This window comes from Falco rusticolus, chromosome 1 (assembly GCF_015220075.1).
Source record: "Falco rusticolus isolate bFalRus1 chromosome 1, bFalRus1.pri, whole genome shotgun sequence".
Lineage (NCBI taxonomy): Eukaryota > Metazoa > Chordata > Aves > Falconiformes > Falconidae > Falco > Falco rusticolus.
The window spans coordinates 60,814,802-60,838,753 of record NC_051187.1 but is presented as its reverse complement, the minus strand read 5'-3'; the positions used below and the strand labels follow the sequence as shown (position 1 = coordinate 60,838,753).

The following is a 23,952-nucleotide window of genomic DNA, read 5'->3' as shown; positions in this document are numbered from 1 at the left end:
AGCATCTGATAAGACCAAACTGGTATACTGCGATGAAATCCTTCTCTAGGACAAGTGCACTCATTTTCCATCAGCACACCTTGATAGGTCAGTTATGGCTTCAGGCTTCCCAGTCCTGAAAAACACAAAAGCATCTTGCATTTGGCCTTCAAAACTCAGTGGAAGCTCTAGATGATCTGCATTTCTTCACACTTTTTAACTTCAGCTGTGGAGATGCTATACAACTTCACCCTTTTGACAAAAAATGTCACTAGTTTATTATCCCATGCTTTCCTTTGCCATATGAAATTCCCAGCCATGGCTCTTAATAACTGATAAGTAGACAAACAAAACCAGAAAATCCACTAAAAGGATAGAACAGTTCTCCAGAGCCAATGTCAGGGCTGGGAGAGAAGCCAAGTCCTCTATCTTGAGCCCTGAAAAAGTCACTCAGGGCCATATTTTATTACATGCCCCTGCAGCTTTGAGATACTGAATGTGCAGAGGCTCTCGGAGAAAATAACAATGGCCTCAAGCTGAAGTATGCTAGATCCTGCCCTGGTTGGTTTCCAAATAGTCCCTCTTTGCAGGCCCTTATAACAGAAACTGCTACACCCGAGTTGCAGCCGGATAGGCCAGCCCAGAATACTGACAACGCCCTTAGACAACAGAAGTCCCCCACTGGCCAGAGTCATTAAAGAAGAATTCATAGCCCGTCACCCCATTCGAGGCAAAAAGGTAGCACAGATGTACCTGTTCTCTGCAGCTGTTCAGCCAGAGCTGCTACTTGGTACAGTTAAACAGGCCAGCCTGCATTTTCTTCCAGGTGTTACCCAGCAATCAGGCTAACAAGCGACTCTCTACATCCACTACACAAACCCTTGGCTCCCAGTCAAGATACACAGCATCTCTACAGAGACAGGAGATCTTTATGTAAATTGGACTAGGCCAACAAAGAAATAAGGCACATTAAGATAAAAATAAATCCTTTACAGGCACAGTACAAATTAAACAAAAGAACAGCAGCAATGTTCGCACATCAGAAGTGACAGAGAGACATCCTGGGAGCATTAACAGCAAGCTCTGCGGAAGACAACGCATTCAAAACAAAACCTTTCCTACATCTCTGTGTCCCCAGAAAACACTTACCTTGGGTTTGATTTAATATCATTTGTTAGCAGCTAACTTGCCTGGTGGAAGCCAAATGAAGTTTGGCTCTTTGAGATGCTTTCTGCCACAGCTATTATCTGTTCCACTTTGCTCTGCAGCAGCACGCAAGATCCTAAATGTGATTCTTGTAAGCCTGATATATCAGACCCAGTGTTAACATTCAAGGCTTCAGAGACTAAATTAGACATTATGAAAATCAAGCCCAAGACTTCCACCCTGCAGCTGTTTCAACTCTGGCTGTCCTTTCAGGCACAGTTCAGGAGCTAAGTCACTCTGACAGTAAAATGCAGCATGCTTCAGGCAGGACTACTCTGAACCAAACGAGGGTCCCACTTGGTTCGCTGCTTCCCTGTGAGACCTTCTGGCTGAGCTCAGAGCTCACTCTTGGGTAACCTGCTTCCCACCTAGGTGGCGCAGAAAGGATTGTTTTCCCTTCCGTGCCCTGCTATTTTCATTGATTACTCAATCAATGGCAACAGTGCCAGGCATGCTTGGGACAACAGCACTGGGTACTGCATCTAAGGGTCAAGCATGAAGACAACCGGGTGTCAGTCTTCCTTAGGCTGTCTGCCAGAGCATGCACCTGTCACCGAATCAGCTGAGAAGCCGTCAGCTCATCTGAGCCAGTACCCACTGCATAGCCACGGCCATGGGTCTTCCTCTGAAGCTGCTAGACACTTTGGGAGAACAGCATCAGAGAGTAGCTGAGGTGGGAAGGGAACTCTGGAGATGGTCTAGCCCAAAATCCCTACTCAAAACAAGGGCAACCAGACCAGGGTGGTCAGGATCACATTCGGCTGGGCTTTGCGTATCTCCAAGGATGAAGACTGCATAACTTCTCCTGATGACCTTTCAGTGTTTAACCACTCTCACAGTAAAAAAAGCTTTTATGTTCTCACCACCCTCTAGCATGGGAGACACTATTTCCTAGTACAGTCTCTCCATCTAATCTGTCCACTGGAAAAGTGATGATGCCAGTAACAGCTCCCCTTGGTATGCAAATCATTTCTGCCGGCCTGGAGAACAGTGCCAGATTGTCTGGGTCACAAGTCCAAAGGCTACAAACCACAGGTGATCCCAGGATTCTGGGGAAGGTCAGAGATGTGTGATAACTTCAGGCAGCTGACTATTCACTTACAAAGAATGACCTGTGGCTAAAACAAGCTCTGGATGCTAGGCTGATGGCAAGTCCTTCCTCAAGGAAGGGACTGCCCAGTGGCACAGCTGGAAGATGGAAAGCACAGGAGCCATAGCAAGTACAACCTTTCAGGTTTACTGGAGGGAGGAAGGAATGAATGCAGTAGCTAATCAAGAGAATCAGAGACATGCCACCTATTTCTTGGACCTATTCAAGCTTACATAAAAGAAAATAATTGCATTTTTGAATAACAAGTTCCCAAAAGCCTTTTCTCTGTCTTTATGGAAAGAATTTACTTACGTCTGAGAAAAAGCCACCAGCAATGAATAGCAAACAAAATATTTGTCAAAGGAAGCATAATTTAAGAATGAGTTAAATGAAAAATAAAACTTAGCCCTAAGATAAAGGCTCTTACACAATACGATTCACCCTCTAGTGGCTGACACAAGACCTGTTTGCCTGCACACAAATTTGTGTAACCTCTGGCTGGGTGGGTAAATTCTGTCCAAGGCTGGATGGCATTTTGCTCATCTAACAATTATGCTCTTCTTCCAGTTATGTTCTTCTAACAAGACAATGAAACCAAGTGGTTACAACTACATGAAGGCCAGTACATAAACACATGGCATAGGATCAGTGTAACACATTCTAAAACAAAGTACCCATCAGTTTCTTACTGTGACACAGGAAATTAACAAGTACATTAAACAGAAGGCAATTTTTTAACATGTTTTATTAGATTTACATATAAATTAAATTCCTGTGTAACGTGTGATTGTATAGTTCAATACATCCCATTCTGCCTTGAGATAATTCCTTTGAAAACATGGCTGAGAGAAGATGAAGCTTGTGGCTTCACAAACTACGCTACAGTCTCACCTAAAGACATACAGATCTGCTAAGCCACCTAAACAAAACAAAATATTTTGGCTGCCTACATTGCTTCAGGTTTCAGTAACTTCCCTCAGGAAAAGCCAGACAATGCTGACATCAGTCTAGTTTTGCAATGAGTAAGGGATTCAAACCCATCACATCCATCCACACCAATATTCCCAGTGGTTGAGGGGAGTGCTCTTCTTGACAGTCCCCATTTATGCTGCTTTGCATCACCAAGAGGCCTCAATGCAAGCTACATTGCTTCCAGAAGAAACAGAATCAGAAGACTTGCTCCAGATGCTATCAGGAAAACTACACAAGGCTTCAAAATAAAGGCTCCCAAAACATACATCATGTAGATGTCAAGCCCTCTTCAGCCCCCTCCTCCTGGCCACACTGTGCTGGCACTCAGCATTAAGGTAGATCTAGTACTGTATCTCTCCAAGTAGATGCTCAGAACTGGTAGCTCCTTAAGCAAATGATCAGTTCACTTTTTTAGCCTTGTGTGCACCACTTTGGAGAATTACTATTTACTGCAGCCCTTGATACAGAGCAACATGCTTAAGGATTTCTAATTTTGTACCCAAAATAAACACAACTGGAAAGTTCACAGATGCAAAATAATTCTTTTGGACATCTGTTTACCTGTTTTGTGGAACCAGTGAGATAGCTGAGATCTGCAAGCCTAAAAATAGATCCCCCAGATCTAACTATGAACATGCTAAAGTTTCCAATTTACGATTAAATCCAGCAGGATGGGGAAACCATTATGCCCTTTGAAAACCCAAGTCTGAAGTGCTTTGGGAATTGGAAATCCATGGTATCTTGTAATTATGCTTTTCTTCATGAAGATCAAATATTATTGACTGTCCTAGTAAGACAATCACTACCAGCAAGAAAAAAAAAATCATATATACTTGTCATATATAATTTTTAAGCTTCCTCTACAAGCCATATACTTCATTTTGGCTATGTTGGGCTTAAGGGACTAAAATTAGATTTGTTGAGCTCCGACCTACGGAACCAGTCTTGACACTTTTTAATCCCTATGTAGAAATTAAGCCACTAAGTTTTGCTTCTGAAGCTCACAATGTTTACCAAGAAAAGCTCCCTGAGGGAAATTTTTTTAAGTGCCAGATTTCCACATATACACAAGTACAGAACTCAAAACAGCTGCAGACCCTTGTCTTTCATGCAAACCTTCTCTGGACATCCAAATATTCCAGTACTTCCAGTGAAGCTCTAGAAAAGCATGGTTCTCTGTCCTGGCAAGCAGCCAGATCACAGGATGAATAATGAAAATACTTCTCACTCAATGGACTGCTGCTCTGTTTGGGAGCATTTGCAGCAAGTTGCATAGTCCAGAAAAGAATCCTTAAACTGCCATTGCCTATGTCAGCTGATTTGTACTCAATTTGGACAATACTTTGATCCTAAGACTGTAATCACTGAGGGCCTGCTTCCCCCAGATCTAACTATAAACATGCCAAAAGACTGCTGGCTTGACTTTTCTAGCCTGGCATAAGATTTTTGCTTGCTTGCCATGCTAGACCAGCTCTGAGTCTTGTCACTGTGGCTGGTATCTCCTTTGCAGGGTTCATTCTCTTCTGACCATAGAGGCAAAAGGAGCAACCGAGTAGCTCATTATCTTGCAACTAAGACGACAGCACTTGCTATTGTCAGGATCAGCATCCACAAAGTGTTGGAAAGAGTCTGCAGACACACCAAGGAAAGCATCCTCACCAGGAATAGGTGTGTTCTGTTCTGCTCCTGGGGTGTAGTATTTGATACCTACCTGGAAGACAGAAACATTGGCTCCTGAAAACACAAAGTCAGAGAGAATATGAAGTTTGTGTGCTTGAGTTAACTATGGGCTAGCAATGAAACACAGACAATTCTTATTACCTGACAGAACAGAGATCTTTACGTAAGATCACTGGGTCAGTCAGAAGCTCTGCCCTGCTCTGAAAGAGGCAGGTATTTCCACCCTAACACAAAAGCTTTTTTTATTTTTTTTAGGATGCAGCTGAAGGTGCCCTTAAATTATAAAGACTTGAGAACAGCATTCACAAGAATAAGCAGTTTGAGAAGGTATTTTTGGCAATGGTCATACTGAGATTGTTACAATCCTCCATCCTGCACAAAAAGCCAAAGACTTTTATTCAGAGCAATACAATTTGGAAAGTTAAAAATGGAAATTAATTCAGCCAAATACTCTGATATGACAAAAGACTGGTATGAATGTAAAGTGGTTTTTGGTCTTAAGTCCAGCAATCACTGTTACTGCAAACGCTGTGGTAGTGGTCGTTCACATGGAGCGATGAGCGAGCATACATACGCTTGTCCAAAGAAGGCAGACACAAGCCAGTGTTATCCACTTGATTCCTTTTTCAGGAAAACACAGCAAGAAAAAATTCTCCGTTCATCTAAGTAACAGTCCGACATGATTAGGAACCAGGACTTCTCTAAGTCATCCCCCATTCTTCTTTAGAGTACACTCCCTGGAACGATGCAGGAAAAAGTTCAAGAATTCAGAAGCACAGCAGCCCTGGAATCAGGGGCTGGGTTGCAGCTGGTCTACAGCTAGATGGGGCCTTGGGAGCACACAGGAAATGGACAGGCCATGTTTTAGTTATAACTTGTCTTGGATGCCGATAAATGATAATTTGGGCTCAAACGCTTTGCCTGGGTAAGTTGGGGCCAAGACATTTGGCCACAGAGTATCGTGGCCACAGAGAAAAAAGGGTCAGTATATTGCATCTAGATGAAGGCAGTTGTTCCTTTGACAGACTACTTCCTGAGCAAACAGCTGTCACATGGATCAAGTCCATTTCTGTCTGGCTGTAGGCCAAACCAATTTCAAGTCCTAGACTACTCTGAGCTTGCTGGCACTTGATACATGACCACAAGCTAAGCCAGCAGCTGTTTAGAGGGTAACCACAGAGCAGAACATGTCAGAGGAATAGCTGTACACAGCCCACAAAAGTTAACCTGCTGCAGGTTTCAGATGCCCGTTTTGGAGTGGATCCAGTTTCGATAATAAGTCACTCGTGTGTACACTCCTGGTTTATTTGGCTTGCCACATTCGTCTCCCCAGCTCACTATTCCCACAAGATACCAGATTCCTCTGGAGTTCGCATGCACCAGTGGCCCACCAGAATCACCCTAAGGAGAAAAATGTCAACAGGCAGGAACAAAGCAAACAGCATTCACCTCACTAATGCAGCAACCCTCAAATTGTTCTGTTACAGCTGACAGATATTTGTCTCTAGATCGCAGCTGTAACTCAACCTCCACACAGTTTACAAGACAGAGGCTGGGAGCCTATGCCTAATTCAACCTCTCCAACTCCACACCCTCACATTTGTATTCTTTCACATGTGCATTACATATAAACCCCAAGGACCTAACTGCAGACTTCATCCCATGAGCCATGAAGCTCTTCATTTATATCTGTCAAGATACTGAACCCATAAACTTAATAAAGATTCCCCAAAGGACATTTTAGTTTTAGGAAACCTCACCTCCCATCCCACCTGTTTCCTTCTTACTATTACCTGTGAAGAGACTTACCTGGCAGGCATCCACCTGCCCCTCCAGGTATCCAGCACACAACATTCCAGGTGTTATAGCTCCACCATACACTTGTCTTCTATTACAAGTTGCAGTACTTATAATTTTCACTTCCGCTTGCCGAAGCTGATTAACACTAGAGCCTAGAAGAAGTGGCATTAGAATTTGCGGACAGCATATGCAACCTAAAACACTCAAGGATTAGAGTAGCCAGATTTTCCTACAGCTTTTTTGCTATTACAGGCAATGAAGGGAGGTACCCAGACAACATCTCAGGAAGCAGAAAGCTCCCGTCCTCCTCAAAGTCCTTCACTTGTTCCCAAACATAACCCTTCTCCACCTTGCATCCTCAACCAGGTGCTCTTTAACATAATGGACAAAGGGATTTTTGTACATATTTCAGTGTTAAATTCAACTGTAGGCTACAAGATATGTCCTCATTATCATTGGAAAAAACTGTTTGGTTAACTGCAATGTAGCTTTGGACAATCAGCACACACCCCAAGAATCTACCATGAAACATAACCTATATAGTTTAATAGCTCTCATAAGCAGATTTATAGTCCCATCATCTCTAACCTCACAGACATGGACTGATTTGAATGAAGCTCACTCAAGTCATTGGATGAAGCCTAATTTATGGCCAAAGAGAGAATAACTGATGAAAGCTGTCCTAATACATCTATGACAAAGCTGAATGGCTAAAGAACTCACGTCAGAGCTAAACCTAGAGGGACTGGGCCAATGGGAACAGAGAACAAAATGTATTCACCTAGAACAATGCCTGCAGCAACAGAAAAAACCTGCTCTTACTCCTGTAAGGCTAACCTGTATGGTCTTCCCCCCATATAACAACCTACTGACCAAGCCAGAAAAAAAGCAGCAAAGTCCACAAGTGTTTCATTAGCACATCAAACACCAAATCTAAGGAACAAAAAATAAACAAATCCCCATAAACCTGATAGCAGTCTTCTCAGCTACATGTGCGACAAGGCACAGGAAAGCAAGAGACACTCACCATCATTCTGCAAAGCTCCCCAGCCTGTGACAAAACAGGAAGTATTCACTGGGAAATTGTGAGATGCTTCAGGAAGACAGACACTGTGCACATCACTCGTGAACTCAATAGGAGAGGCAAGTTCCACAACAGCCACATCATATTCATGATCAAGGACGAAGTCACCGTATCTTTCATGAATGATAATTCTTCGAACAAGTTTTTTCTGTTTTGGAGGTCTCAGCAGAATTCCAAAGCTAGCAGTCCACCTCCGAGGATCTTTTCCTCTGTAAGATATCTGAGGTTATGTCACAGCCACACAAAACAAGATCCCCAAAGAAGCTTAGCTCTCCATTTAAGCATCAAAATGCAATGCGGCCAGGTCTGCCTAAGGGACAGAGAAGAGCCAAACTTCATTAGCTTTCAGCAGATACAGATGCTGGTGGGCCACTAAAGGTCAGAGCACTTAAGAGTCCTAAGGCCTGTAGGATCAGAAAGGTGCTGATTACTTACCCTCTAAAGCAGTGGGCTGCGGTCACTAGCCAGGTATTACTGATCACTGATGCACCACAGCGATGGGTCCCATCAAGCTGAATACTAGCCTGCCACGGCCATTCCCCATCCTGTGCACGCTGCCCACCAATTATTCTCTCCACTCCTGTGAAGGAGAACGCCTGTTTTCGTATTCCACAGCCTGTCAAAGAAAAGGCAGCTGACTGAGGGAATGGCCCTCATGTCTGCAGGCACAGATGTAACAGGGCATGGATGTTAAGAGACAGCCTTCATCTAAAGCAGTGCCTCCAATAGCAGGGAAGCCAAGTGTCATGGCGACAAGCATCTCAGGATAGATGCTGGGTAAACAAGGTTTGGTAGAAGAGTCCCTACTTTTTCATTAAGCCACTTTCCAAACACCCAAGGCCACATGTACTCCCATGGGAACTGAAGCCTGTACATCTGCAACACTTTCCCCAGTTGTAAATATTGATCTAGTTAAAAAAATACTGCCTCTACAAACCTTGCTTTGTTTGATATTTGACAAGAGCTGTACAGAGGAAAAGGTAACATACATAGCCATGAGTATGTCTGTGCATACAGGTACACACAGAGATTCTTAGGCACAAAGACCTGCACCAATAATTAACCTAAGCATTTACATTCATATAATTTTCATAATAACAGCATGTAAGATTAATCTAAAGACTAAATCTCCATTAATACTCTATGGAAAAAACATCCTTCGTTTGTTTTTGGTTTTTTTAAAAGACTTCTTATAAATTGAGTACAAAAATACTGAGGGACCCCCATGTAAACAACCACCACACCAGGGCAACTTTAAGCTTTAATACATACATCACCACCAAAACATGCACAAGACAGACACTGCACATCACTTGTGAACTCAATGGAGGCAATCTTTCTCATCTGAATAGCAAAGGCAAGACCAGCATAGTCAGCACAACTTTAAGCATCACAGAATCACTAAGACTAGTTTGTAAAAAAAACCACAAAACCAAACAAAAAGCCCACCCACAAGCTAAATAAAGAAAGCATTTTGTCAGGTCACTTCCAGGTCAGCCTTGATAACAGCAACAAAAAAAAAATAGCGTCCTCTTTCTCCAACAGTTTACTTAAAGCCACTGTGCCAACAAGCATAGTCATGCATTCCTCAGCCAGAAAAAAAAATTTAGATCCAAGTCAGTTACTTCTCAGAATCCATTTAAAGATGGAAAGCTAACATGCAAAGGCTCCAAGACCATGCAGGGGACTGAGGTAGTCCCCTGGGAACGGACTTACCTCTCTCCCTGTTTCCAGAGATGCTTTAGGACCTCATGGAGGAGCACAGAACAGGAGAGGGACTAAGAACCTGTGCCTCTCCAGGGCTGTGCCACTACCTTGCTCTCACCACCGGCAGCTCTTCTCCCTCTCACTCTCTTACCTTTCCCTGTATATTGTAAAGTTTAGCTCAGATCTGACAGACATCTATTGCTAAACTCTTCTGCTGGGAGGAGGGGGCAGGAGGGAAAATGTTTTTGGAAGGATTCCAGCAAGAATCTTGGTCCACAGCAACTGCAGTCCTGGCGCAAAGCTCACTAACAGCAGCTCATTGACATGCCCCTACTTCTCACAACCAACATTAAAAGTGTTTCCCACCACGAAGTCAGAAAGCCTGATTCTGCAAACACTATAGAGCCAGCCTGACTGCAATAAAATGAGCTGAAATCTTTCCTGGCTCATGTGCTGTCTACTGCTCTAGTATCCCCTAACAACTTATTTTTTTCAACTTGCATCTCAAAAGCATAAGAATCTTGTGAACACAGAACCTATAGCACCATATCTCTGGAGCTTTTCTGTAAAGCATTTGTACTTACAGTTGTTTAAAAGGTTATCTCCCTTTTCCTTATTCAACTCTGAAATTAAAAGCAAACACCACAGTGAGTATATCTCATACTGTTATGTGATCTAGCATAGTCTCCCTCCCTGCACCCAGCAAACACACGGCCTGCATTGATGCATGGAGTGACAGTACAGTAAAAGGAGTAATTTGCTCTGTTGGAGAAGTTCAGTTAAGCCTCTGTTCCTCACTGAAAGTGTGAGGCTAAAGGATACACCTTTCCTGCCTTAGCTCAAAGCTAACAAAACCAGCAGATAACTGCAAATAGGTCCAAGTAACATCTACATGTATATTGTGCACAGACACCAGCAAACACTTATATGCATTTGTTCAAGTTCAGCATGGCAAGGCAGTCAAAACACTCTTCAGAAATCTTCAGAGCTGGAATTGGGTGGACTTAAACTGTAACATTACTAATTTCTTTCCTACAAAAAACCCTCTGCCAGACTCCGACGGTAACCAGCAACAGACTGGGAGAGGATTACTGTCCAGGGAACTGCAGGGTTTTGTTGTGAACACTTGCTACAGTAATCTGTCAAATAAGCAAGGGAAATGGCAGGAGGTGGAAAAGGGAACCATCTCAGCCTTGCATTTTTTTAATAGCTTGAGGACTCTACATTTCAGTACCTGGTGATTACAGGTTCTTGTACAATTCACTGTGTGTCTTAAAGTAATCTGTGAATCCATGGTCACAAAGTTGGGGCTTTTTTTAATAAATTGCAGGGGGACTATCTCATTCAACAAAGCTAGGTCATACAGAGAGACCTTCCGATGCACCAAGGATAGCTCACACTCACAAATCAGTGCCAGTATGCTTTAGTTCTTTTCATGCTAATTCCTTCAAGTTCCCAGGCTGTCAGCCGTAACACACAATTTTGAGAAGGCAAAAGAAGAAAACAAGAACAGCCCATATTTACATACTAAAGTGAAACTCATTACACTAAGAACAGCAAAGTATGAGGAACAAATTCCAAGCTAAAACCACAAACCTAAGGCACCTACCTGTGAGTCTAAGGGTAGACAGGTCAACATGCAAGAAAGCGGAGCTTGTTTTGAGCCTTCTGCGTAACACACGGTTGACATGACCCCAGCTTGTTGCCTTACTGTCAGTCGATGGAAATTTAAATACCAGAACAACAGATGCAAGCACTCCACCAGGATCTGGGCTGCAAACCAACAAAAACAAAGTGGTATCATTCCCTCTTTTCTCACTAATCCTCTTTGTTCTGCTTTGCACTCTCTGCCTTCTTTATACAAGAACAGGTCTGGTCTGTACAGATGTATAGAACATAGCATAACTGTGCACAAGTAAAGGAAGATGATGACATGTCAGCAGGCAAAAGGCTTGGTTCTTGCTATAACAATGATCAGAGGGAATTTCCTGGGAACTGTTATAAGCAGCACAGCTGAGAAGGAGAGGAGGGATCACTCCCTTTGGCCTCCATGCACATCATAGTCAGTAGGACATGGATGGCAGTAGAACCACCACAGCAAGTTAAAAACCCTTCAACAGAGAGCCAACAGGCCATTCTTAACAGCCATTCAAAAGACCCAGTTTAGAGCCACAGAAGTTAAAAAGGTCTTTTGGTATTTTTTTTCCCACTTAAGTCCCTTTTCCATTTATTGACCACTTAATTCCATTTTATCTGGAGACAAAAATCTCAATAGCTTGAGTAACCAGAGCAAGGCACGATCACTTACTGTCAGTATAAAATATTGGGCCCAATATTTTAGACTAGCAGTCTAAAGGAAAACCAACTGAAGCCCAGAGGGAAAAACAGCAAAGATACAGCTAAGCTGGTCCAGTGCCTAGCTGCACAACAACTGTATCTGTACTGAAAACAAGCTTGAAACAGACACACCATTTTGTCAACCCAAAAGGTTGGTTGAAGTCCAGCTCCCAGTTTCTGTAATTTCAGTTGATACATGGTATGGGAGGCTTGTGGAAGAAACCAGCAGCAGAAAACAATGTAGAACAGTTTAAGGAAATTACCCCTTCCATCTAGTGACAGGTAAAGGCAAGAAAGCCCAGAAATGCTGTGAAGAAGGACATTTATGGGAAGTTTAGCATTGTCTGCTGTCTAGGGAAAAATATTCCACAGCAGAATTGAGCCTTATAGAAATGCAACTCCAAACCAAAGTAATGTGAAGTAGAGGGAAGGGATGGCTCTTATTACAGAGTGAGAGAAGAAACACTTAAAAGCTCTCACACAGGACCTTTATACCTGTATGTCACACTTGCCTCCTCCCCTTAGCTCTGTATCCAGGTATCTCACAGTGGAATGACTCATTCCTTCAGACATTTTCAGAGATGGAGGAGACTAGTCACCTCCTGTTACACACCATGCAGAGGTGTACACACCAGCCTGAGTTTCCACAGGAAGCATTAAGTGGAATAAAGAGTTGACTGCATGTCTCAAGCCCTTAACTAGCAGTGAAGATGGGATCACCTAGTAGTTCAGTTACTGCATCACAGCCAAACAACTGGTGTTCAGGTAATCAATCTGCAGAATTATAAGGCTAAATTTCTCTTCCTTGCCGACCCCCCGAAGGTAACTGAGCCCTCAGTGTCGTAAGCACTGAAGGATACTGACAACCAGCCAAGACTTAGTCATCCTGCTGGTACAATCCAAGCATAAACGACCAAGCATGCTCCATCTGGTCAAGCGGTAGTAAGAAAGGTCACTTATCACATCCCTGCTTATTCCTGACCTTCACATTACTTACCTCAGACTGACAACATGGGACCTGATGTACCTTTTACTTAGGAAGGACCCCCTGAATACTGCAGATATCTGTTAAAGGAAAAGAGTGTTAAAATACATCTGTAACATGTACATACTGCCAAGATGTAACAGTCTCATGAGTCTCTAAAACACAAGAAAATGCCTTATCTCCACCTCTACACCAAAGCTACCACCACCAGAGGATGCAAAACTAAAATAAACAGTGAGGCTGGCTGATTTTGCTGTCCCTTCTGTTCTGTGTGCACCTGTTCCGCCACAAGGCTGCTGGAACAGACAGCACCTGTTCTTACCATCTGCTTGCACACAGTCAGCAATGCATCTTTAACCCAATACAGCAAGGTTTGAAAGGTAGGGCTAGCCACATAAGGATGAGGCAGAATCACCTCTGACTCCTTATTTCCAATCACACAGTCACAGGACTGTTCACCATAGGTTGAGAAGAAACAGAGAAACAGCTTAGCTTACCATGTTTTCAATCTCTTGACTCAAGTGCCTGAACTCTTCTGTGGTTTGCCTTTCGTACTGACTGTTGTACTTGACATTGGTGATTAGGAAAGATGCATTGTAATATCGGTCCTGATCTACAAAGGATAAGAAAAGGAAAGGTGGCTGATCTCCTTCAGTACAATTCAGACATACACAGTACCTCACAGAACATGGCACAAGTAAGGCTCCCAGGCTCTGGCTGTGACCCTGTTAGCTGTGGAATTACAGCTTTAGTAGCATTCTGGGAAAAGGGGGGTCTGGACCATCTTGTTGCTGTAGGGACTCATTTCTACTTTGAGGACCATCCCAAGTAGCTCTAAATTACACCCATTACAACATTTCTCTGGGGACCATCTCCTCATCAGCCTGAGGTAAGCACAGCACAAGACACACCACACCACATGTCCCTTCTGACTGAGTAGATGCACTCACTCCTCTCTGCCTGCACTCCAGCATGTCCCTGGTCCCTCTGAGAGGCAGGTAGTCCAGAGCTGTTCACATCCATTCAGCAGTTGGGTTAAGCTTAAATCTGGCTCTCAGATGAATGGCAGAGAGGGACCCCACAATGCAGAGTTCGCAAAAACCAAAGCTAAGCTTTAGCTCTGCCACTGCTCTGTGTAGTGCCCTAATGCAAGCAACTGCCTCATTGACTCTGTGAGCTGAGACAGCAGCGCTATTAGTGCCATCTGAGAAGAAAGGCATTTCAAAACCCTTCACACTGGTGTCTCAGATTGGGAATAGAATGGCCTAGCCTCATCCACCTGCTACCAAACTGGGCCCTTGGCAACAATGACTGACTCCTGGGCTCCAAAAAGCTTAAATCTCTGCCCTCTTTTTCTGGAATATCCTTGGCTAGAGGTGCCAGCTTCAGTTTCTGCAAAAAGCCTGTTCAAGACCAAGCTTACTACCCATAGCCTGAATACTAGGCACACCCTTGGTTTACACAGAAAACTGCTAGCCTTTGGTTAATTGTGAATGCCAGTGGAGGCACCAGGGCAAGACAATTCAACAAAGAGAGGGACAAAACTTAAATCCTTGCTTCAAGTAAATTATATTTTAGGTATTCTTGCAGGTTTTCTAATCAATTCAGATCTTTAATAGGGTCTAGTAAGTTCTCATGTGGATTCTATACAAGAGATGAATTGTATACGTAAGTCACCAGACAAGACCACAGCAGCAAGTGAAATACAACAGAATCCTGAAGACTTGTGACAAGAAGAGTGTTGCACTTACCATGGCACAAAAAAAATGTAATCAAGCCAATGACAAAGGCTAAGCCTACTATCACTGACACAACGATGATTGCTATCTTCCATGGTTCTATGTGCTTCGTTGCTCTGTCCATCTGGATCACTCTCTGCATGGAAGAAAACACGGAAAAACGCAACTCTATTATTAAGACAATAGTGCATCCTGAGCCAAATCACCTGGCACAGCTTAGCTCAGCTCACAAACCTCACAATGAGGTAGGCTGGGAAGGATCTCTGGACCCTGCAGGTCTGATGACCTTCTGCTCAAACCTGGTTCCACTACAGCAGCTTGCTCCAGGGTTTGTCCAGTCAAGTTTCTAGCATCTCAGGGACAGATATCTCCCAGCTTCTCAGGAGTCCTGGCCCAGTTTCTGAGCACCCTCATGGAACCAGCTTTTTCTTTATATTTAGTCAGAATTTCACATGTTCTAAATTGCCTCCATTGTCTCACATGCACCCCTGAGAAAAGCCTAGAGTTGTGCTGGTATTACTAGTAGAGACAATTTCTCATCAAGAAATACTACAGTTTTCAAGTGCAGCTGATTGCCCATGCAGGTGCTTAAACTAAACATAAATGTAGTAATTCATGACTGATGGAGTAACTTTTGCACCGAGGATACTCTAGGCTACCAGAGATGCCTTATAACATACAGCTTTGAGTTATTTTTAGTTGGTATGAGTAGTAACGTTTATTGATCCCCTACAGGGTTTGGGTTTTATTGCACCAAACCCACACATGTTGTAAGAGACTGCATCCTGTTTCCTGATAGACAGTCTGTCAAATGGGAAATAAATAGCTACTCCCATAAAATGGCAACAAGACCCACATTTAGCCAACAGCAGACCCGTAAAGGAGTTGGGAACTTGACTGACATGGACAAAGGCACATAAGCTTTTCTCCTCCACTTATATCCCCCTGTGCAGCATTACGCAAGAGAACATTAGGAAAACTGCATTTTTGCACATGTCCTCAGTAGCTTTGTTGTAGGATGATGCAAAGCCTTAAGCACAATCGCTTCAGATTTCCAGTAATTCCACAGCACACAATTGCTACGTAGTCATGCCCTGCATTGAGTCTCTACATCACGGTCAGCATTAGTGCAAGGTATCAGAAAAAACACATGGGATAACCTCTCAAAGGTACCTGGAGTGGCAAATGGCAGCAGCCAGGTCTGAGGAAGAGGAACACAGGTGGCTAGTCATCATGCTGGTTTACACCCACTGATCCACATTTGTCTTGCTGTAGACCAGATACTAAATGCTATTTTCTCCTTTTTGGGCCTATGGCACAGCCATTTCTGAGCAATGTCTGAGAAAACAGGGGCAGAAAGGCAGGCAGAGAGAGTAAATATTTCCAGGTTTTCTGACTACAAGGTGGCAAAGAAGAAATCAGTGAAAGCACAGCAGGATACCAGTAGAGGTTCCATCCGTAGAAATGAGCTGAGGGAGCAGATAAACAGTGAAGGCAAGGGTATGATGAACAAATCCAAGACAGCAAAAGACAGTGAAGTGGTAGAAAAGCAGAATGGGGTTATACACTCTGCCTTGAGGGCAAGAAAGCTGAGCAAAGCTACAAGGAAGAGATGGTAAGCAAGGCAAACCAGGAAAAAAACCCAACAGAACAGAGCCACAGAGGAAGCAACTGAGAGGTCTGCAACACAGTGAGGGTGTACCCAGCAAGTGACAGAGAAGGTGGAAGCAACTCAGAGTTTGATCTCCTCACAGAAAAGCTTGGTTTTGGCTAGTGAGCGCTGGCAGGTATCCCAGTCCATTGCTTAAGGGAAGCAGGCAGGTTTTTACCTACTCAAACAGGTGGCATATGGGAAAGAAAAAGTTAAACAGCTCCAGCCAGCACCACAACTGCAGGTGGTCACAAGCAACAGCTTAGTGTTACCAAAATACACAGGACAGGTGACCAAGATCAAGCCTTCTGTTTCAGAGTCACGTGCTATGGAGAAGCCTAGTACCTGTCCTTCTGTTGTGCCTGCTTTATTGGGGCCGAGTTATGTTCTGGAAATGCACAGTCTGAGTCTTCCCCAAAGCTAGCTGTCTCCCCACTAGACTGGATCACTTCTGGAATGGCAAGGCTATGGAAAAAAGACTGTAGGAGCCTAAACAGCTGAGAGGAGCCTAAAAGCCCAGGCTGGCCAAGATTACTTTCTTCGGCAACTGCAAGTTGCAATAAGCACATAATACACACACTAGACCTCAACTGGTTCCATGGAGGCCTTGACTTCTCGCTATCTAGATCTTCACTGTGTACACTATCCATTACCCCTGAGGGTTTAACAGATGCAGAGATTCAGATAAAAACCTAAGACCAGCAGGACTGTCCTTCTTCAGTTTCTTTAACATGCTGCAGCCTCCCATGGAACATTCCTATTCTCATCTCACAGCTTGTGGTCTTTCACAGTCCCAGCTCATGGAATTGCAGCATACTTCATGGACAGTCAATTACTGCCCTTGAGAGCAAGCCCCTTGGCTAACCAGAACAGCCCACAGCATGCCTCTTCCCCTCCTTAGCTAGCCACCTGTTGTTTTAAAGATTCTGCTTTAGCATCTAACTTTGCTCTCCTCACTGGAGAGCTTTTGCTCTCCAACCTGAGCCCCTTCTGTCACCAGTCTCGGACTTGTCCTGTGTGCTTCAGCTCTCCCCACCCCAGCGTGGGGTGCCATCTGAATGGCAATCAGAGCAACATTCCTCCATTGCTTTTTATACAGAGAACAAATGGCACAGCCCCGATAGCATACGGCTAACTGGAGATATTGAGGCAACAGTACTTGTTTCGTAACTGCTGGCTTTCTTGAACTGTATACAGACAGATTTCCTCAAGACATGGTCTTATGCCTAAAATAAAAGCTTAAGAGTCACACCTGAGAAACGAGCATCTCTGCCTGTGAGACTTGTGCTCTGACAGGCAGCACTGCCCTTTATTTTAATCTATTTCCTCTTCATGCAAATGCCAGCTACACTGACAAACACTAGTGGCACAGACCCCCTTCTCCTCCAACATTTCAGGACTGCTTGCTCTCCACAGGTCACACAGACTTGCAAGGGGAGACATACCTTAGGAACTGCTGCAGTTGTGGGGGAAATGAAAACGCTGGAGATAAGGAATAAAAATCTCTACTTCTGATAGCAATTTCCCTTTAAATTTTCAAGAAAACAGTTTAAAGGAAGCACTTCCATGTATTTCTACATTCATACAGGTAACTGATTTGTATATGCAATACACAAATACTGAAGCAGAAATATGTCTTCAAATCCAAAACAGTTTCCTCCCTTTAGTGGGATACTCATGACTTTCATCTTGCTAGAGTAAGCACCAGAACAGGAAAAAAATCTCTTGTACAACGGAAGCACCAGCTCTCATCACCTCCCACAGCATACAATTGCCGATATGTACCCTTCAACTCTGATGCCTGTGTGCAGGATCCAGCTCGGCAGCCTCCCTTTTTTTGTCTATTTTATCAGCAAACATGCTAGTCAGCAGTTGTGCAGAAGGACTGGGAAAGAAAAACTCTCCTGGTTTTAGCTTTTTAGGAAATATCTAATCTTTTGCTACCCTTTTCAGGAATCAGTATGAATGCAGGGAACAGAGGGCCTTGTTTGGCCCCAAATCAGCTATCCTTTACTCTTTGAAGAACAGCTGAAGTGTGTATTGCCTGTATTAGAGCAGCATATATTTCCAGTAGTGCCCAGGAGTTCTAGCCTTTGACACTGTCATGCTAGGGTCATATTCACAAAACAAAACACACTCACAACTATGTCAGGTTTTGAGCCTGCCTCTGCTGAGAGCTAACAGGATTTTTAGTGAAAGACAGTTCTTGTTCAGGCTATGCCCACTCAATGGATTCAGTCATTAATCACGCGCATTACGCCTCCAGTTAGCTGCTTTGCCCCCATAGCCTTTTTGCTATTATGCCACAGAGGGCAGGATTGTCACGCTCTACCAGAATAACCACCTGAGAGAGACTCCTCTGCCTGGGACATCCATCTCTGTAGTTAAATAGTTCAGTGGAAGGTAGATCACCCTGTTTAGGAATCAGACCTCTGCATGGTCTTCTCTGCATTCTAGTAACTAAAGAAAACCGCTCCACCCAGCAACAATCACTGGCCAGAGAAACACTGATACTCTGCAGTGCTGATGAGTGCAGAGGCAGAGATGATCTCACTGCCTTCAACCACAGATACATCCTTTCTTCTTGTGGCAAAGAGGCACTGCTTAACAGATAGATATTCTCCTCAGAAGACCCCCCAATACCACAGCTGTCTATGTAGATACCTTCCAGTCAGGTGTTTTGTATAGCCTCACATTTCTTGCTTCCTCATACCATACACTTTCATATTTTTACTGCCCAAACTCCACTAAGGTGCAAATTAACTCTCAGGGGGCAGACAGGGGAATTTAGGTAACACCAATTCATTAGGTAACACATATTCATCCTCCAGCATGAGGGTAACTTTCATTCTTCAAGAGCAAACCTTAACAAGAGATCAGAAGACAGACTTCACTGGGAGACTTTGAAGGCCAAGTCCTCTCTGCTCTGCAAACCTCATGGTCTGATGTCTGGCAGCTTTCCATCTGCAGTGAATTAGCAAGTTTCAAACCCAAGATCTTTTAGTTCACTGCAACTCTTCTTCCTAACGAGCCAATAACTATTAATGTAGCTTGGTCTTCCTCGTGAAACCAAGGAAAAACAGATAGGATTTCAGGTTGGATTTCTGATCAACCCCTGTTTAATTCTTTACCTTCCTATTTGGAAAACTTACCCAAATGCAAAAGACAAACACAATACACAGGTGAGAAGCTATTTTTCCTCTCTAATCCGATACCAAACTCCCTAAAAGCTTACTATGTTCACTCACAAAGCAAGTGATGAAAGTTCAGTTCCCACCTCTGCTGACAGGATTTGATTCACTATATTGAGCTTATCTATCTCTTCCGGTTGAGGTACTGTGTGTTATCAAAAGCCTCAGTAAGAACACCACCAGAAAATTTCCCAGAGAAATGTCTGTTCAGACAGGAAAAGGAAGTGTAACTATCATCTGTGTCCTAAGAAAAGGTCTAGTCTCTGAGCTGCTGGATAAGCAGGGAAGAGCTACCCTGCTCTGTTTTACAGATCTGTCCTTGACATTTTTTGACTTAACCTAAAGCCTCACAGTACCCCAACCTAGATTTCCTCTTAGATGAATCTAAACCATGTTTTCTGGCACAAGCTGTTTAAAGAAGGTGTTTTGTCATGCTCTGCATAGAAGAAAACATGCAACCTCTTCTATCCGATGTGCTGCTGTGTTTCTATAAAAAAATGTATTATATTTTTTATTATACCACTGCTCACTGATATTCCAATACTCAGAAAAGCCAGTGGCAGAGCTTGGGTGGCACATCTGTTGATGAGGGTCTCTCCCCATTTATAGCTATGACCAGTTTTTCCCATTCAAAGATGGATTCAGGCACATCCCTACAATCACTCTTCTTAGAAATGGGACCTTTCACAAGACAACTGAACAGACTAATCTGCTGGCCTAGTGAGTGCAATTTCAAAATCCTGACTAGGTCCCTGAAGCTATCTACCTTGGTAGGGTGGCTGGGAATGGCAGCAACTGAAAAACATTTGGCTTAGTCCGGAAGTGCTGTAGCAAAAGCACAGGACGACAAAGCAAGACACGCTAATTCCACTCCCACCTTTGCCACAAGCAATCATACCACCTAATGCTTCTCCTCTGCTCTTGTGGCATACTCAGGACACACACTTTAAAAGAATGGGACAACCACCTCTACTACTTCAGGCACTGAAATAGAGGAAGCGAGTGCCTGTTGAACTACTGCAAGACCTTTGTTTGGATGAGGTCAGTTACCCATCAGCCTCAATCACTCAATGTTTGGTATCTCCCAATGCAATTCTGGTACAATGGAAGACTTCCAAACATTGAAGGGATTTGCTGAGGGAAACAAGATATATGTTCTTCTATGCGTCACGCTGAATCAACTTGATCTCCCCACACCCTTGAACATCCCACAAAAACAGTAGGTGCTGCATGCCACCCCTCTGCAGTCAGATAAAGCATCGCTAATGTACTTGCTACTTACTAACTGAGCTCCTCCCATTAACCACCCAATTCTACCAAGGTCTTGCTGCTTCCCAAGAGCACATTTCAGATGGACAAAGACAACACCTCCAAATACTGTTCTTGTCATTTGCATCAAGATTCAAGGGCAGCATTAAGTCTCTGGGATGTGTTAACTCAGAGCTTACCAATAACTATATCCATGATACCAGAATACTGCTCATACAGGCTTCCCTGGTTACTTGATCACCTTTGCAATCAGCACAAAAGGTTTGTTGTTCCTTACTCTCTCATCCATTTTGCATACAGCTTTTTGGAGGTTACAAGCTCTTTAACTGTTGGGATAGAACTAGCCTCCTGTACTACTGTAACAGTCTGTGGGACATAACTGTAACGCTGACAGTTGAAATATCCTTGATCAAGAACACATCTTCTACAGTTGACTGCCACAGCCAACATCTTAAGAAAGACTCACATGTTCTGAAATAACCTTTAGTAGAACTAGGAGGGCTACTTACTACGTAAGTACTTTACAGTTGGTATGAACATGAGAGGCCATCCCAGTGCAAAGAAAATGTTAAGTACATGGCCACTGACCGCAATCAGTTTAGCATAAAGTTCTGCAACTTCTCCGTCATCATTACCTCTCGGATTTCCACTTGCAGCTACATTGGTCATAGACAAGTATCTTATTCTGTTTGGCAGAACCAGAATATAGCAGTAGATCTCCGCTTTTCAGCTTTTGAAAATAGCCCTGGCTGCCTCCCTTTGTTCTGCTTTGACTGGGTGAATCTGCTCCAGAAGCAAGACACCAAACAAGTAGTTATAGTCTTTGTGGGTTTTCAGTTTGATTTTCATTCCCAGGCAGAGTTGGTGAAATGGTCTGGTGCCAGACTTGGTGCATTTCCAAGCTGATTCTGCACAGATTAACACTTCACTGGCTGCATACAAAGCCCAAGAAAATAAACAAGAGCACAGGAAGCTACTTTCGCCTACTTTACTCTGCTCACCCTCTTGTACCAGGCTATTAGCTCCACAGTTGTGACTGCAACACATTCTAAACGCACTGGCACAAACAGCAAATCAGAGTTGGGGTGCAGTGAGATGACTCTCACCTGCTCCACTGCCAAAAACTTTGGTGGCCATAGGCCACCTTGATTTGTCAGTATACCACACTGTAGAGGAGCTGGGAAATTCTTGGAAAACAAATGCATTTTGGGTGAGAAGAAAGGGTGAAATATCAGAAGGCTTACCGATGCATGGAAGGCAGCTCAAATCAGAGTAAGCTCAGAGCTAGCACCATTCCCCCCACACCATTTGTCAAAGCTCTAACTGCCCCATAAATCTATGCATGATATAGCCATTCTTCCCAGACTACCAAGGAGCAAGTCAGAAGGCTGTGGCACTCACCTCTGGGTACCACTGAGATGTCAGCAAGAAGCTCTTCTTTCGGGGAAGTGCACTGTCCTGAACACCACAATGCACTGTGCAGCATCTCAGCATATACTTGAGGCTTTATCTCCTCAATTAGGAAAGAAAGGAGTCATAGGCAAGTCAGAACAAACAAGTCCAGCAAGTCTCAGTGACATAGGCTTACCCAGTAGCATGATTCCTCCCCTAAAACAATAACAATATGTTTCTTTCATCACACCTTTCATCCAGGAATCTCAAAGCCTTTCAAGAGCATTAACTACACCCTGCAACACCTCAAATCAGAAGAGCCATGAAAATTTTGCAAGGATTCAGAGTTTATTTCCTTCTTCGGTATAATTAAAAACAATTCAAAAATTATGGGCAGGACCAACACAGAAAATTTGCATGTTCTAAAGAGACAATGTTCAGTCCTAGGCCAGATACAGAGCTGACAAACTGATGTAGATTCAGTGGCATGTGCCTCTTAACTCCCTTGAACTTCCTTGAAACTGGTTATTTGCCCAGACAAAAACTTGCCCCCATAACAGCAGCTGCATTCAAGTTTGTCATTTTTCTTTAACTCCTTAGACGTTAATTTTAATTGTGGCCACCTAGCCACATACACATTTCTGTCCTGGAAAAATTCTTCTAGATCATAAATGTTTGTGATATAAATATTTGCAGGTTGTCTAGATAAGCATTTCTACTTGTGCTAGTTACAGCAAGTTAATCAGCAAGTCAATTAACACAAGCACAAACTTTAACCTAAAGTAGCATTTCTCAATCTTTTTGGGGGAAAGCTTTTTTTTCCAATTTTAAGTTTTCTCAGTTCCACCAAACTTACTAGAAGATTTATACACCCACATTGCCTTCTGAGACAACACTGTGGGTAAGGCTAATAAAGACAGAATATCACAACAAGATATGTGTGTGGCACATTTTCTTTGCTTTGCTGCAATAAAGCTTCTAGCATCTAGGGACTCTTTTTCTCCACCTTAATGACTTTAATTTGACCCCTCTACAGCTGAGGAAACACCACCTTAGTAACACACTAATGCAAGTACGTCTTACATGGCTGTAGGTCTTCCTTCCACCGTAAGCAAGTCCATAGCCGAGTAACAGGAAGACTGCCTTTCTGGGAAGACCAACTTCTTTTGAATGAAAGACAGGCTAAAGATAAGCCTCAGCTTCTCATAATTTGGATTCAGTCAACATCTCAGCATAATTTGTTATGAAACAATGAATACAGTTGCTAATGATACACATAATTGCTTCTCAATACTTTAACTGGAAGCTGTATTGCCATCTCATATAGGAACAATTTAAATGAGTCAGTCCAAATGTGCAAGTGAATGCAGTCAGAAGCCTACCTAGAGGGTGACAATTTCCAAGGGTAAAGTATCAAATGTCATATGATTACCTGACCCCTGTGTAAGTGCTGAAGACATATTCATTCCAGGCAGCCCATGATCCTCAGAGACAGAGCCCTTTCTTGTGACTTGATCATGGCATACATGGAAGAACATACAACACAGAGGCTTCATGACAACTTTTGAACAGTCTCACCTGCAGGCAAAAAACCTATTGCTGCTCAAGGAAAGAGGTTAACTAAGGGGTCTTTTGGGGGCACTGAAAAGCTCTTCCAGCCCTAGTTTCATGGCAGGAAGGCACCAAACTGTTTAAGAATGTAATAATCCTGGTCAACGGTCCCCTCTCTTCACAAGGTGTCTGTCTATCTTCTTGTACTAACAATACTTCCCTGGGGCAGAAAGCCCAGATGAGAAAAAGGGACAGGCAAGAGCCATCAGTGGTTCAGTCACCAGGTACCTAACAGGTTTGGCTCCTGATTCCAGAGACA

General features: G+C 43.4%; 1 protein-coding gene across 1 annotated transcript; it reads right to left on the bottom strand.

Annotated features, from left to right (window-relative positions):
• Window positions 1–5,112: 5,112 nt before the first annotated feature.
• Window positions 5,113–22,187, bottom strand: LOC119153811 (transmembrane protease serine 11E-like). Its single transcript, XM_037400703.1, has 10 exons — window positions 22,088–22,187; window positions 14,592–14,711; window positions 13,338–13,453; window positions 12,853–12,920; window positions 11,128–11,291; window positions 10,103–10,141; window positions 8,247–8,427; window positions 7,755–8,020; window positions 6,737–6,879; window positions 5,113–6,328 (listed from the first exon to the last, which is right to left on the bottom strand). Exons 1-10 carry the CDS (start codon window positions 22,182–22,184, stop codon window positions 6,167–6,169), a joined length of 1,356 nt encoding a protein of 451 aa, XP_037256600.1. The 5' UTR covers window positions 22,185–22,187; the 3' UTR covers window positions 5,113–6,166.
• Window positions 22,188–23,952: the final 1,765 nt, after the last annotated feature.

Bases quoted from the DNA above. Each gene is read 5' to 3' on its own strand.
- LOC119153811 (XM_037400703.1), bottom strand. From the start codon at position 22,184: ATGCTGAGATGCTGCACAGTGCATTGTGGTGTTCAGGACAGTGCACTT. The intron at 10,142-11,127 runs GTAGGTGCCTTA...TTTTAATTTCAG, and splicing joins GTCTACCCTTAGACTCACAG to AGTTGAATAAGGAAAAGGGA. The intron at 8,021-8,246 runs GTAAGTAATCAG...GATATCTTACAG, and splicing joins GCAGCCCACTGCTTTAGAGG to AGGAAAAGATCCTCGGAGGT.